The sequence below is a fragment of the Lepisma saccharinum genome, assembly GCF_977018435.1.
Source record: "Lepisma saccharinum chromosome 12 unlocalized genomic scaffold, izLepSacc3.1 SUPER_12_unloc_1, whole genome shotgun sequence".
Lineage (NCBI taxonomy): Eukaryota > Metazoa > Arthropoda > Insecta > Zygentoma > Lepismatidae > Lepisma > Lepisma saccharinum.
Genome location: NW_028142891.1, coordinates 16,693,741 through 16,709,371, shown reverse-complemented (window position 1 = coordinate 16,709,371; position 15,631 = coordinate 16,693,741). Strand labels below are relative to the sequence as shown.

At 37.5% G+C, this 15,631-nt stretch overlaps 1 protein-coding gene across 3 annotated transcripts in view; it reads left to right on the top strand.

Moving 5' to 3' along the window:
* LOC145982202 (deoxyribodipyrimidine photo-lyase-like) overlaps positions 1-15,631 on the top strand; it is a 95,200-nt gene that overhangs the window by 44,132 nt on the left and 35,437 nt on the right. For all 3 annotated transcript variants that reach the window (XM_083115774.1, XM_083115772.1, XM_083115773.1), the window contains exons 5-6: positions 6,796-6,998; positions 12,495-12,653. In XM_083115774.1, the coding sequence (XP_082971900.1) occupies positions 6,796-6,998; positions 12,495-12,653 (362 nt within the window). The remainder of the gene's footprint in view (positions 1-6,795; positions 6,999-12,494; positions 12,654-15,631) is intronic.

The window sequence follows — 15,631 nt, the reverse complement described above, 5'->3', positions numbered from 1 at the left end:
ATTTTATGGCTGATTTAAAATTCAAGTTCTCCGCAAAGGTACTAGTTCAGACAAAATTTGGATTTCTACGTCACAGTAGCTCAATTTTATGAAGCAATACAAGCTTAACTCTTTATATTTAAGTAATTTATTGTTTAATTGTTATTATTAAGTTCTAAGTGTAAGAATTTGTTACAAAAATTGTAGCTTTTATGCTGAAAATTCATTTTAAGTGCCTTATTTAACAGCGTAACGCTTTTAAGTTTGGAAAATGAAAGATAAGCCAAATATTGTTTTTAAGAACCAATTTTAAGGTTGAAGGAGAAGTAAAGAACAAGATTCTATTTACGCCATCCTGAGAATCAAGTGTAAAAGAGTCTCCCAGCCTCCAGTCCTTTAAGAGGACTTCCCTTAGAAAAGTATGTGTGTTATGTAACATGTGTATCATTAACATCCTGTGGAAAAAGATCTGGTCTCTTACCCTTCAACATCCTGAGGTACAATGTCCTTTTACCTTCGGTACAGTGCCATAGCTTCATGTTCTCCACATGCTGATTGGTTACCATCTGGCCGGTACAGCAGTCCAACAGCGTGAACACATCAACTCTCTCCTCCTGGTAGCAGTAATAAGGACCGGAGAAGGTATTGCAGTATTTCCTGGTTATGGCATCCAATAAGCTACTAAGAAAGTGTGTTTTCAAAAAGATTAAGTTACCTACAGAGACACTTTGCCTTTGGGACAATTGTGCATTTATCCTGGTGTTTCTTTTGTTCCTTTCACCTGTTGTATTAATATTAGCCATGTACAGCTTATGTTCCCAGTTCATCTCTTCACCAGCTGGCAAATCAAAGTGTGTTCTTACCGCATTGTCTATGGGATAATTTAATTGAAGCTCTATGGGTGCAAAACCAGTGGAATGGTTGACACTTCCATTCAACAAGTTAACAACTTTGGTGACGTGCTCTGGCCAAGCATTATGCGCGCCCTCACAGACCACTCGCATAAGCCGGTTCAAATCTTTGTGTATCCTCTCTACTAGGTTACTGCTCGGTTTGTATACCGGGGTGTAAGCAACCTTTATGCCTAGAGAGGCTAATGACTGTACATATTTATTTGCCTTGAACTGAACTCCATTGTCACTTACTATTAAATTTGGGATCCCGAAATGTAAAAAATAGATATCAATTAGCTTCCGTAGTATGCTGTCGGTAGTACTGTTACGTAATGTGTAAGCGGTTAGAAACCTAGTTTTTGCATTTTTAATAGTTAGTAAGAATCTTTCACCTCTCTTACCCCTTGGTAATGGGCCCTGAATATCTATGAACAAAACAATATCTCTACCTTCCATACTGTGCATTAATAGCGTTTCTCTAGGTGGGTGTGTGTTATCTTTGGTACTTTGACATGTAATGCAGTCTGCAACATAAGATCTGACATCTTTCCTCATATTTCTCCAATTATACAGTTTTAAAATTCTTCTCATCATTTTATCTACTCTATAAATGTATTAGAATATCTTGGTAGTCTAAAACACTACTGGTACCAATAATTCTGGTATGCAAAGTTTCTATTCATTCAAAAAATGATAATCATAGTGGCTGCTATGCCATCTTGCAGAAAAATTTGTAAAATACAGCTAATTTCTGATCTAATTTAGCTTTTGTTTTGTAAACAACTCAAAAACTGTATGTTGGTAAGAAGTATGTGGTGTTTCAGCTGTTCCGCAGCTACGAAGTTACTGAAAAAATTAATTTTGGAAGAAATTGTTCATTATTTACACTTATATTGGTGTATAAAGTGTGTACATTGCACAGTCATCATAAAAATCTGGTCTCTTACCTACTGGTACATTTGTGTACTTTACCTCTCTTCTTTTTTCTGTTACCCTTCCATACTTGAAATATTTTATGCATGTTGGGTGTTGTCTGGCCTACATGGTTACGAAACGAGGCGGAAACGTCGTGCCGTTCTTTACCTCTGACATTACGCAGAGCCGTACGGATGTTGCTCAATGCTACATTAGCTTCGTCTACTAGAATGCTAAAAAGATATGCTTTAGTGTCTTGGCTACAGTTAAGATTCATGAATGGTTTCATACTTTCATTGCTGGTTAGGTTAATGCTAGCTTTGGACCATTTACTGCCCTTGACCAGTTCCTTGCTGGCAGGCAAATTAAAGAGGGGTTCCATTAATTCATTCACGTACTTGCTACCTTGAGCTATCATTAATGTAGATGCATTATTCTTGCCATTATTCTCTACTTTCTCCCTTATTCCCCTTCTCTCATTAATCTTCAAACTTTCAAAGCTACGCAGCCTACTCCTAACCTTCCCATTACGGTACATCCATCCTATTTCACCATACTCAATTAGCCTTAATTCATCAGCAATAATCTTCTTAAAGTGGGTCATATCCCCCCTCACTCCTAGCTCAAAAGTTACTCTATTACTAATAGCAAACTTATGCTTCCTAGCTCTATCAAAATCCATAACAATAGCATTATCATCATTAGGCCTAACTTCTGCCTGCTGTACCTCACTAACAATTAATTCATCATCATTCACTTTGTCTACAACTAGCACTTCATCATAACAATCTGGGGATGCATCTAATTTAGAACTATTTTCATCCCTACACTCATCTATTTGGTTTATCAATTCTTCATTTCCCCTTTGTAATGAGTCTAACTTTTCACTATTAGCTTTGAGCATTTCCATTAGGGTGTCCCTAAGCTCTTCCAAGGTCAATGCCATTTTTCTGTTGCAATTTTCACTTTAATTAATTATGAAATCAACCTAACTTTGCCCACTGGCATTATAAAAACAACACTAGAAAATTTTAATGCATAGTCGTCTATTTATTTATCATACTTCATTTTCACGGTAGCGATTAAGTTATCTCGCCCTCAAAATTAGCTTTTAGCTCCATAGTTCCCCTTTACTTGTACTTTCACTTTTTACGTATGTGCTTTTCAATAATATTGTCAACTCGTTGTTTCCACTTTATTAACTTATGCTACTCGGAAGTTAGTTCACTCGCGAGGCATGCAAAAACTACCGTAGTGTCCTGATTTCTATTAAAACTTAGGGCAAATTTAGAATATTAGCAGTACATAACAAATGACAACTTGGCTTTGTAAACAAGTCCCTGTTCGGGAAAAGCCATTTATAGCAAATGATTAAAAAAAAAAGAAGAAAAGGTGGCGTTTAGGGTTCGAATCAACGTTTGGGTTATTTATAAGGCATGGACGTTCTTTCTTGCTAGGAGAAATTAAAATGTACCATTAAATTAGTCACGGTCCAAAATTCGGCCGATGGAAAAAAGACGATAAAGTTCCCTTTTCATCGGTCTACGTTTACAAGCCAAATTTATCATGATTTTATCATGAATTTAGGAATCGGAAATCAGAACACTGGACACTGAAATACGTTACAAAATAATGTTTAATACATTTCTGTCGATATACTTACAATCTCTCTCTCCTACGGAGGCACCATAAGAAAAACACACTGTCACAGACCCAGAATGCACCGGATCTAAACAAGTGAGAAACGCAGACCGCTGATGGTCGGCGTTATACGTACATAAACGCTATGTCTCGAGCACCATACCTAACCAGTTACGTTAAAGAAGTTTGAAATCACAAAGCTAGGACTCTATGCATGGTCCAGAGTAGATAAAACAACTTCTCTCTGACCTATAAAGGTGCTGAAAGTTTTAACTGTGAATGTTCTAAAACTGTCTCTCTAAAAATTGAATGTCGAACTGCCAAATCGAAATGTGTCTATCGAACTGTAACTTTCCACTCTCCTTGCTAAGTCCTTACTTCCTCTTTTCTTTCCGTTCTCCCAAGAATTGTCCTTCACTCTATTGGTCGTTGAACTTTTTGCTCCGCCCACACGTGGTCACTTCTGTATGTAGGGGCGATAATCGTAACACACGGGGGTGATAGGGGCCATATTCGCGTAGCACACAAACACAATAGCACCTTGTTTGAGAGCTGATCTCGAGGAATGAAAAGCATCTGTTCTAATTAATTTTAATGGCTCTCAGCTCAAATTTTATCGCACACAACTCGGACACTTCAGTAAAGTTATTCCTTCCTTTGCTGTCGAAATTGCATCGAAGCGAGGATATACGAAAAGAAATGTTCTGGCAGGGTTGGAGTTCAAGATTCTGTGCTATTTACTCTTGTCAATCCACTGTCAATGAGCCAGACTAGCGGGCAGTGGTCGTGGAATTTATGACGTCTCGTCCAGGCTGCCATGTGTAGGGTGATTGTCTAGAATCCGAGCCTGGCCAGCTGCAAACTCTCGCGAGGACAGAGGATCTTTGTTTCCTACAGGGGAAAAAGTCTTTAAATTTTAAATGCCTGAAGTCCCAGGTGATTAGCTCCTTCTCGGCCGAAATCATCTCGATAGCTGGAGCCGAAATTATCTTGACATGAACCAGAGTTTAGATGGATTTGTACGGTACAGATATGGGAATTTATTGCCGGACACACTGTTTCCTTCACCTTGAAGTAGGGGTGGTGATATATGAGAGTTCATGGGAACAAACGCTGGTTTCTCGAGGCAGCTGTGTTTCTTCTCAGAGAGCCGAAAATTAAGATCTTGGGGGAAAGCGTAGAAAGACCGATGGGGATTTGTAATTGGCACATCAGTTATAGAGTGGAATCCCAATTATGCAGAATGTTCCAAAGTCATGCAACCCAAACTTTGATTCTCTGTAACATGAAAACAGTAAGAGATATTTACACCTGATTTTTCATTATGGCCTATATTAATGCACATGTTTCTTGCGTCTTTTTACAAAATTTTGATGTGCTAGTGTTGCCAGCTAAGGTAATATGTCCCTAAAAATGGCACTTTTTCAATTATGCCATATAATCGCCTGTCTCAAACACATCAAATGCTGTGCATGACTTGTATTGGTCGCAAATGACAGATAAACGTATCACCAGTCATCAGACATCTTGTTATGAAAAGTGCATTTCTGGAAAATTTTTAATGCTGCCTTCCACCATTTATTAATTTATAGAATTTTCTCTACAGAGTAAACTGTATCTCACCAGATGAGGCTTTATAATGCATGAAACCCAGTGTAAATATCTTGTACGATGTTCATGTTACAGGCGATCAAAGTTTGGGTTGCGTGACTTTTGAAACACTCTCTACAATTGCAGGGTTGCTATGCATCCGAAAAACCTGGAAAACAGGAAAATGTCAGGGAATTTTGCACATCATCTGGAATTTACATGCATTTTGGAGTCTGCAAGAGAAAAAGTTGTGAAATGAACAAGCAGTTCACTTCTGGATTCGGTTCTTGCGATTCCACTCCCAAAAAGAGATTCAGTTTAGAAAGTTGTTTCTTTCATTCTTATGATTCTCAGTCTTGTGCAAAATTATGGTTCCTTCAAATTTCTATAATGAATTTTCACTTTTATAATACTGGATATTTGAAAGAATATCAAATTAAAACTTGCAGTCCAGATACTATCTGAACTAATAACTAAACTACATTGACAATGTAATAATAATTATCGGAAATTGTTGGTGAAGATGAGGTTATCGTCTATTATTTTATAGATCTTAGTCTTGTTGGCATCACCACAAAATGAAAAATTTTGTATGGTTATTGAACTTTTTTGTTGTTTATATATTGTGGAGATCTGTTAGGGTGAAATATTGTACCTCTGTTACCTTAGCCTGAAGGATAGATGCACGTCATTGTAACCCAATACATTTGATGCCGATTGTACTTTTACATTTTACTCTTTGAATTTCCATGTGTTCTTGTGTATGTAGAATGAAATTTGCTAAATGAAAGTTGTGAAAGCGAATATTCATAATAATTAACGGATTATATATTTAATTGAAAAATACAAGGTTAAAAAGCAAAAATGATGATGATAAACATGTCTGGAAAAATTTCGTTTTTTGACCTACCCTGAATTGGGATTCCACTCTGTGTACATATACAAAGATTTTAAAGATGTAAAAACAAAAAATAAACCAATCTTAACCACTCCACAACACTAAAACTTATTATTATTATTATCTCAATAGGGTTACAATTAAACCATACAACATTTCATTTAGAACAATATTAATGCAAATAATGACTTGATGCCCTATGTGGTAAAGCATATACAAAAGCTACATGTAAGGAAAATGAGATGAATTTACATGAATATACAGTGTAAAGTGTTCTATAATAGCAATGAAATAATGAAAGTTTGAGAGTTATACACATTTAGAAGAAAGGAAAATGTAAAGGTGTGTGGGTTAGGGTATGAGTGTGTATGAAATTAATGTTCGAAGCACATGGGTGAAAATTTTAAAACATATGTGTGTGGTGGGAATGGTGGTGTTGTGTGGGGGGGGGGGGCAGGGTGAAGCACTGAAAGTAATGTTACTGGAGTTAGAATTTATAGGCATGTGAACGTAGAAAACGACAGAACTGCACTTTGCTGGTACTGAGTTTGACCTTAGTCAGGAGTGAATTCCAGGTTACCGCTGCTGGGTACGAAAAGGACTTCTGCCCAAATCTGGTTTTGTTAGATGCCACATGTGCACATTAGATATTGTAAAATCTGCTGATGGAAAATTTGATTTTAAAACGAAAATTATTCATGCAACAGAATTTGAGCAAATAATTTTACGTTTGTTAATTTCAGTCTTAAAAGCTAGTAAACGAATTGCCAGAAAGCAATGCACACAATTAGAATGACTTTATATTTAATTTTGATAAATATGAAAAATAAAGGGAAGTGACAATGGTGTTAATATATATTTCTCATTAATTATCTTCAGGTTTGCAAGAAGTCCAACAAGAGTGCCAGAGTCTTGGCATTGAGTTCCATTTGCTCATAGGGCAGGCTCAAAATGTCCTTCCAACCTTCGTGAATAACAACCAAATAGGAGCAGTGGTTACTGACTTTTCTCCTCTTAGAGTTCCCATGAAGTGGGTACAAGATGTGAAAAATAAGCTACCTGATAGTGTTCCATTGTGCCAGGTAATTATTTTTTTTCCCCAATATTTTTTCATAAGTATACTGCAGGGTGTCGCGTAAGTCTGAAACTATGGGAGTTTTCAACAAGATGGCACCCCTCCCCATTACGTGCTTATGGTACCTTAACACACAGTTTCACGCATGCTGAGGATGGATGAAGTGACCTCCGAGGAACCCAGATCTCACTCCACTCAGTTTGGTTTTATGGGGCTACCTAAAGGCCATGTCCAGTCAAGCCATGATGCTTTGGGCTCTGGCTATGGAACACGTTTAGGTTTGAGTCTCCTGTTTGTTTGTTTGTTTGTTTTTTAAGAAAGGGAGGAAGAAAGAGAAAAGGAGAGGAAGGGAGAGAGAGAGAGAGATAGAGTAGTGGAGGGGAGGGGAGGGTGACAATAAGGGAAGAAAGAGAGAGAAAGGGAAAGAGAAGAAACAGAGGAAGAGAGAGAAAAAGAGTGGTATCAAAGGGAGAGAGAGAGAGAAGAAGAGAGAATTTCTCCTCTTTTTGAAGGAGAGAGAGAGAGCAAGAGAAGAGAGAGAATCAGAGAGAGCAAGAGAGAATCTTTTTTTTTCTTTTTTTGGGGGGAAGCTAACAACTTTTCTTCTGAGATTTCAGCCTCGTATGTGACCTGTGGTCACCCACCATCGTTAGGAAATTGGGGAGCTATGAATGAGTAGCGTAACCCAGTCATGGAAACCTACGACGACGATTGGGGTTCATCGTGCTGACCACACTTCACCCTGTAACTGGTTGGGTGATCTCACACCTCAGCAGATGGGAGTTAAGCTGGCTGTTGGTAGGTAGGCCCTGGCCTTTACAAGCTGTTTTGCCTTATTATTATTTATGTACCTAAAAGGCATGGTGCACAAGGTCAAAATCCAGAACATTCTCCTTCTTAAAGAACGTACTGTGCAGGCATGTCAGCAAATTTCTGCAGCTGTTATCCATGAAGTGTTCCAGGAGGGGAGATTTTTTCTTTAACTGTGTATCTGATACAATAGCGAACACTTTGAACAAACTCTGTAATTCTACATATTTTTTCCTATGGGTCCAGACTTACTTTACCTGCTTACTTACCTTATACATGTGCTATATAGGCAGGTCATGTGCTGAACTGACAAACACTTCAGATGGAAGTGCATGATAGAATCATGCTCCGTGGTGTTCCTCCATGATTTAACTTACACCTGTTAATTTACATTATTGAATATGTTACTGGTTGTGCATCATAACAGTAGATTTCTTGAGGAACAAATGAAAACTTTTTGTTTCAAGGAGTAAAGAAAGAAGGCAATTTGGTAGTCAATGAAGGGAATAACGTCTCCGGACTTGCAGGTGTGGAGGTACGTAGCTGTTCCTGGTCGAGCTTGCATTTTTCGCTGTAAATTTCTACATAGTACATCTCCTGTGTGTGCCTAATCTTCAATAATTAACATCTCTACGCTGGGAGGAACCAGGCAAGATTGAAGTCTGCTGTGTTTGAAAGGAAACAGATCCCATTGTGGTAGCACTGGCAGAGACGATTCCACACAGGTTAAACAGCGACAGCAAAAAATCAGGCAAGCGGTAACTCAGTGGTTAGAGAAATGGCACGGTATGCCAGAGACCCAGGTTCGAGTCACGGTCAAGCCTGCATTTTTCGCTGAAAGTTTCTACATAGGACTTCAGCACAATTCTTCACTTCGTTTTGCTTATAGTAGCAAGGTTTTGATATTGTACAGCAGGGTGAAGTGTCTTGCTTCCTTTCTTTCCATATCTTATACAGGGTGTTTCATAATTCCCTCTGGGGTTTCAAACGTTTATAGTACAAGAACTATAACACATACAGTAAAGAGGTGCATATCAGTACATAAAGAATCTCTCCAAGTTTGGACTGTACCTTGCAGGTGCTCGATATGTGCACGCTTGGTGATACGGCAGACATCAATCCTGAAAGCAAGTTCCTATCACACACACAGGCAGTCTCCTTGTACTTGTACCATGCACAAATTATCTTGTGTGTACATGCTTCTGTTCAATATTTTGTATGAAATCTCAATTGTACCATCACAACCAACTCACATTTAGCAAATGCTAAGATGCAAAATGCTTTGTGTTCACCAGTGCACACCATGTTTGCATTAACTGCATTATACTACCACCTAACAGCTAAATCTACAATTACGTGATGCGACCTATTAACATTAACTCTTAGATGCCAAGGCTGATTTTCCAGGTATTTGCACTAACACAGAGCATGTTTTCAGCGAGAAATTTGAAATTCTGCATGCTTCTAAATGAAATTTTATATTTCCGGAACTATGAACGTTAGAGGTACAAATGATACCTCTTTTTGTTCAGTATACTTTGGGCTATAGTCCTGATGGGAAAAGAATCCATAATCGGTTAGAAGATGAAGAAGAAATAAAGGTTAAGTAACTGTTTCTTTTGCATGTAATTTGAAAATCATCAGACCCTGATGCAGGCTACGCAAGGACGTGAATCTCCCAATAGGTACCAACATAATACCTGGTATGTGGAAAAATTTATGCACTTATTGCTAATACTTTCAGAGAAAAAACAATTTCAATGCTCTACAACTGAGCGTGTTTTCAGCGGGAAATTTGAAATTCTGCATGCTTCTAAATGAAATTTGATATTTCATATTTTATATTTACCAATTGTTAATTACATATCCTAGACTCATGCAAAACTCAAAACATGTATCTCCAATCATTATTCTAGTTACAGTATATTAAAAAAGTAACATACTACGAGAAAAAGCTGCTTGTGACACCCATGTCACTGCCCGTCCTTTAAGGGTTAAGAGCAGTGGCATAGCATTATAGTATGCCCATACGCCCAGCATTCCCAGATTTAAAATTTCAAAAATATGTAAATGCTGTAAATATAAAGTAAATCTTGACTAATTTCATATATGTCTGACCTTCATGGCATTATAATAGCTATTTTTCGCGATCCGCTTGCAACGTTCCACTAACAACAACACTCGTTCCACCATTTTTTTCAATGCCTTGCCTGCCTGGACGCTAGGCAGGTTCAGCGTAAAGAACTCTATATTCCTTGCTGTCTTTCTGGAGGGAAAGCCTATATTCCTTGCTGTCTTTCTGGAGGGAAAGCTTGGACAGGCTTGGATCTCTACAGCACGTGCGTAAATGCTCTCTCGTACGCCAGCGTATGGAGCAGAGGGCTACGTGATTGGTTCACGTGACCCTTCCTGCCTTCTGAAGCAGACGACAGCGGTAGAATTCCTACCCGGTTCTTCGCTCTCGTGCCACTCGTGCTATGTGATGCTACAATATGCAATATTGACTGACGTAACTTTACCAAACTCAAATATACCATTTCTTAATGACCATTGCATTGTATAATTTATCGCACGAACAGCGATGTGCATTAAAAACTAAAAGATCAACACAGTTTTTGTCAAATAAGTTGGTGAAGTCCTTGTGGTAGAAGTTCAGCCTGTGGCTGCTCTACCACTTAACGCGCAAAACTATTCTTTTTTTATTATCATTATTTTTTTGTTAGTATCTAACTGCTTAATATTGTGTCAATGGAAATGTTTAGGATTCATTTGAAAACTCATTAACATCGAATGGTCTCTGGACAAAATTATTTTAAAATGTTTATCACCATTCCAAGATGCAATAAACAGTGGTCTGAATTACTAATCGGCACTGTTATGTCAGTAGAGTGTACGATAGTTGGATCATCCACCCACCTCCGTGTCAGAGTGGTTTGCACAGCGCACCAAGACGACAGAGGTCCCTGGTTTGTATCCCAGCGTTAGCACGGGTGTTCTTTATGAGTGTCCCTTCATCAACTTCATAAATATCATCACTCATATTCATATTCGCGATTAACCAAAAATGGTAGAAAAGCGAAGTATTACATTCTGAAACCTTATTTTGACCGCCTTTAGAGACAACTAAAAGTGTTCAGAAAACATAATGGTGTCTTGTTCAAGTATTTGGGTATATTGTATTTGAGAAACTTGGGCCAATTTATTTTAGTATGCTAAGAGCATTTATTGTTTAAGTTGAATTTGAATATAATCTAAAACCCTTAAGGTAACATGTAAAATAAACTCTCCATTTATTGTGTTTTAAGTTCACTTTATACACAGATAGGCTAATAGGGACTGGACCTAAAGTTTAAAGTGGGATGCAAACCACTATGTGCCTCAGGCCTCCCTGATGGTGCAGTGGTAGCGTCATTCCCTTGTAATCAAGGGTCCCAGGTTTGATACCTGGTGGTGGCACATATTGGTTCAGATCCCACTTTAAACTGTAAGTCCAGTCCCGATTAACTTTACTGTGCATAAACTGGACTTAAAAGACCAACTCAATCAATCACTAGGTGCCTCCATCGGGAACTGAACCAGTGACCTCTTGATTACAAGGCAACAACGTTACCACTACCCCCATTTATTGGAAGAGAGATTTAATTTCAAACTTAATCAATCTTCTACAAATTTATTTTTTATTATATGTAAGTTTAGAAATGTTTAATAGATGCACACAAGTTTGTTTCTTGCTTATCAAATAGAGTCATTTTATTTTTGTTAATATTTTGAATTTGGTAAATAAATTTCAACTGGACAATTTGTTTTTTGTTGGGGACCATCAATGATCACCTGCTTCAGTTGGTTTTTATTAACACTTAGACACAGAGGTTGATTTTCCAGGTATTTGCACTAATGCTGAGCATTTTTTCAGTGGGAAAATTGAAATTCTGCATGCTTGTAAATGAAAATTTATATTTCCAGGACTAAGAACGTTAGAGGTACAAATGATACCTCGTTTTGTTCAGTATTCTTTGGGCCTGATGGAAAAAAGAACCTCCATAATCAGTTAAAAGAAGAAAAAAAGGGGAAAGTAACTATTCTTTTACATGAAATTTGAAATTCATCGGACCCCTATGCAGGCAAATTATAAAATAATTTGTTATCTTACATGGCCTGGCTGCCATGTACCTCCTATCGGTGTCGCAAGCCATTCTTAGGGGAAATACCTGCTGTTACACCCATGTCCTTTAAGGGTGAAGTTCTGTTGAAGCAGTACTTTATTTATTGTAGGGATGGGCCGATACGATATTTTGGCAGATACCGATAAAGTACAAATATAAAATTGACCAATACCGATAACCGATATTCTACTGATGTGATATAAAATTCCAAATGTTCCTTGAAGAGCTGAATGGTTCATTGACCTCCTTGATACATGTGTATCCAGTGATGCATATTTAGAAGGTAAGAAGGTGCATATTTAGATATTAACTTTTTTTAAAAAAAAAAAGTATGGCATGGTGATTATCCATAAAAATTATAACAAAATGGTAGCATTTTGCACTAAATTATAAGATATTTATACATATATCGGATCGGTAAAATAATCAGTAGTTTTACCGATAAACTGATACACCGATGGGCCTATATCGGCCGATACCGATAGAGTACCGATTAATCTGCCCCATCCCTAATTTGTATCATCTGATAGGTGGATGCTCACAATATTGTCCCATGCTGGGTGGCTTCTGATAAGCAAGAGTATGCAGCACGAACCATACGAGGGAAAATAACAAGCAAGCTGCCTGAGTTCCTCACGCATTTCCCACCAGTTGTAACGCACCCGTATCCTGCTAAGGTAAAATCTGAGGTAAGTTTAAGTTAAGTTTAAATTTTCCTTTAATGAAAATATGTGTGTGAGGTAAATACTTAAAACTGTACTTCATCTGATAATTAAGTTCGAAAATTTGCCAGAGAATGTCTGAACTTGAATTAGAGCAACGAACAAACATTAAATTTATTGTTAAAAACAATAAAAACACACACAAACAGTTCAATAAAATACACTTTAGGAGTTCTTCCAAGCTTTCGATTCCATCTTGGAATCATCATCAGGGCTGGTCGAGGAGCGACGAAGGGGACGCGGTTGAAGTTCCTGTGGCGCTACTCACTGTGTCTGCCGGAAGATGTCAGTGTGGTCCTGCTGTGTTTGTAAGTTCTTGTATGTTGGGATTGTTGACTGGGGGAGATGTATTTTTAAATTTCACTGTGTTGTACCATGATAAATAAAGATTTCCAGGATTCCCACACACCTGGAAATATCTGGAAAACCTGGAAATCTCAAGGAATTTGAAAATAGTAAAATCTCAGGGAAAAACACCTAATTGATCAATGAGTCACATTGAAGTACCTCTGAAGGGATTGAATATGCTCATACTGGTTGATTTTCTTCACACAAGCTGCTTTGAAGACACAGGCTTGTAACATATGTTTATTTTTTTGATATTGTGTCCATTTGCATTTATAAATTTCTGTTTCTGAAAAGTGTGAAAATATTTGTTCTGTATGTGGTATGTTTGGAATGTTATGTTGTGCACTGCAACACAGTTGGAAAAGGTGTTAACTCAGACAGATATCTGTAACAGTAGTGCACAGGGATTCTTCATTTACTTTGATTTCAGAAAGTGAATTGATATGAAGTATTTCCCAGTACTGATAGACTACTGATATAAAATTTACTGATTCCGATAACTGAGCCAATGCAAAATTGCAAGTGATTCTTGCAGAACATTCATTCACCTCCTCAATTAATGTATGTAACCAAGTGATTCAAGATGATTTACTTTAAAAATGAACTTATTTAGACATTTACTTCACAAAACCATGACATACAAATTGTATTTTTTTATTCATAAAAGTAATAAAAAATGGAAATCCAATTTGTATATTGTTCCTTTAGAGCAGTTTTGAAAGGCCAATTTATACACACATCAAGGGGTTGCAAAACTGATGTTAAGCCTCCAGGAAATATCACTTGGTCGGTGTTTTTTGAATCTAGAAGATGCTTAACTGCAGGGGTTGTATGGCCATGGAAACTGTCCATTACGATCATGTTTGAAAGTGCTCCAGGTCGGTTTTGCCACACACGCTTGATCTAATCCTGAATTAGGCTTCCATCCATCCAAACTTTTTCTTGTGCTTGCACAAAAACTCCTTGGACACTAATTTTAGGAACTGTTCTTCTCTTTAGCACAATATATGGTGGAAGTTTTCTTCCATCTGTTGTAACACACAATATCACTGTGCATCATTGTTTTTCATATCCACCAGTTCACTCAAGAACAATGGCATTTCAAAATAAACTGGGGTTTGATCCGCATTACCGATTTGTGACAGAAGATTTGAATTTTTTTTCCTAAAATTTATCACATAAGGTTGGAAACGTAGGATTTTATCTTCAAATGCATCAGGAAGTCACTGGGCTAAAGTTGTTCTTCTTTGTAACTTTTGTAGATTGCATCATCTAAAAAACCTGACAATCCAACCCCGACTTGCTTTAAAACCATGAACTCCAAGTTCTTTTGCCAGTGAAACAGCCTTCAATTGACACATTTCTGCAGAAACTGCAAATCCAAATTGTCGTTTTTCACAAACATAGTGATGCAGCTTCCCTTCTATTTCTGGAAATTTAGCCTTTTGTCCTCGAAAAGCTCTCCAATCGCCACACGTGTTTAGCAGTATTTGCTTTTTTTCTCCAAAATCTCACACAGCTCTTATTTATATCATATTTTTCACCAGTAGCACCGATTTCCAATTTCCTCCGCTTCTTGAATGAGGCGTAACTTTTCATGTGCTGTAAAATATCGCAATCTTCTTCCTTTAGTGGTCATCTTGCTTTTAGCATCCATCTGTGAAGCAAGATAAGAAGGAAGGTACTCAAATGAGTCTCTGCAACACAAAACAAGCCTTACAACTTCCCAGACTGGTCAGATGTAAACATCCAGCGCCAGTGTGACTGCAGAATGATTCCCTTGGAAGAAGCAAAGGAGAATATTCTTTTCCCTTCTGTCTGCAAGCTTTTCATGAATCAAGTTGACCCATTTTTTTGAAGGAGGAGGAGGAGGGGGAGCAATGCAGGGAGAGAGAACCGTGATTTAATTAAACCAGGACATATGTAGAATGATTTTTTCCACTTGATACACAAATTATGGCAAACGTGTTTGGTTTTCTTTCCAAGAACACAGACTGTGAGATAACATCTTGACCTCCACTCCTTCTCTCCTAAGCTTGTATAACGGGTTGCATACCTCTGCAGGATAAATTGTTTACACCTGGTGATAAGCTCTATACTCGAGTAAGCCGCGCATCCCCATTTTCTGCCACTTTTGTAAGTTTTGTAAGGAAAAAAAGTGCACGGGGTATTCGAGTAAATACAGTATATTTATTAACCTTAGATAAATAGTTTTGTTTACTTATACAGTAGAGTCTCGTTTATCTAACCTTCCGTATTTTCCGACATACCACCCGAAAAGAAAATCATCAATTGGCAACAAGAACTGCAAGTTGCGAGCATGAGCGTACTCTATTTTTGGTTTCTCTGTATTGTTTGTATTATTGTCTGTATTATTCTGTATTGTTGTAAAACATGATTACTGCATTAGGTTCATAATTTGTAAAATTATAACATTAGTTTGACGTTTAATAGGCTTTTTCTTAAAACCTCCCTATTATCCGACATTTTTGCTTATCCGACATTCTGCCGGCCCATTTATGTCAGATAAGCGAGACATTACTGTAGTTATATTTTCATTTGAATAGACGTTTTTCATTTAACATTAACAATTTCAG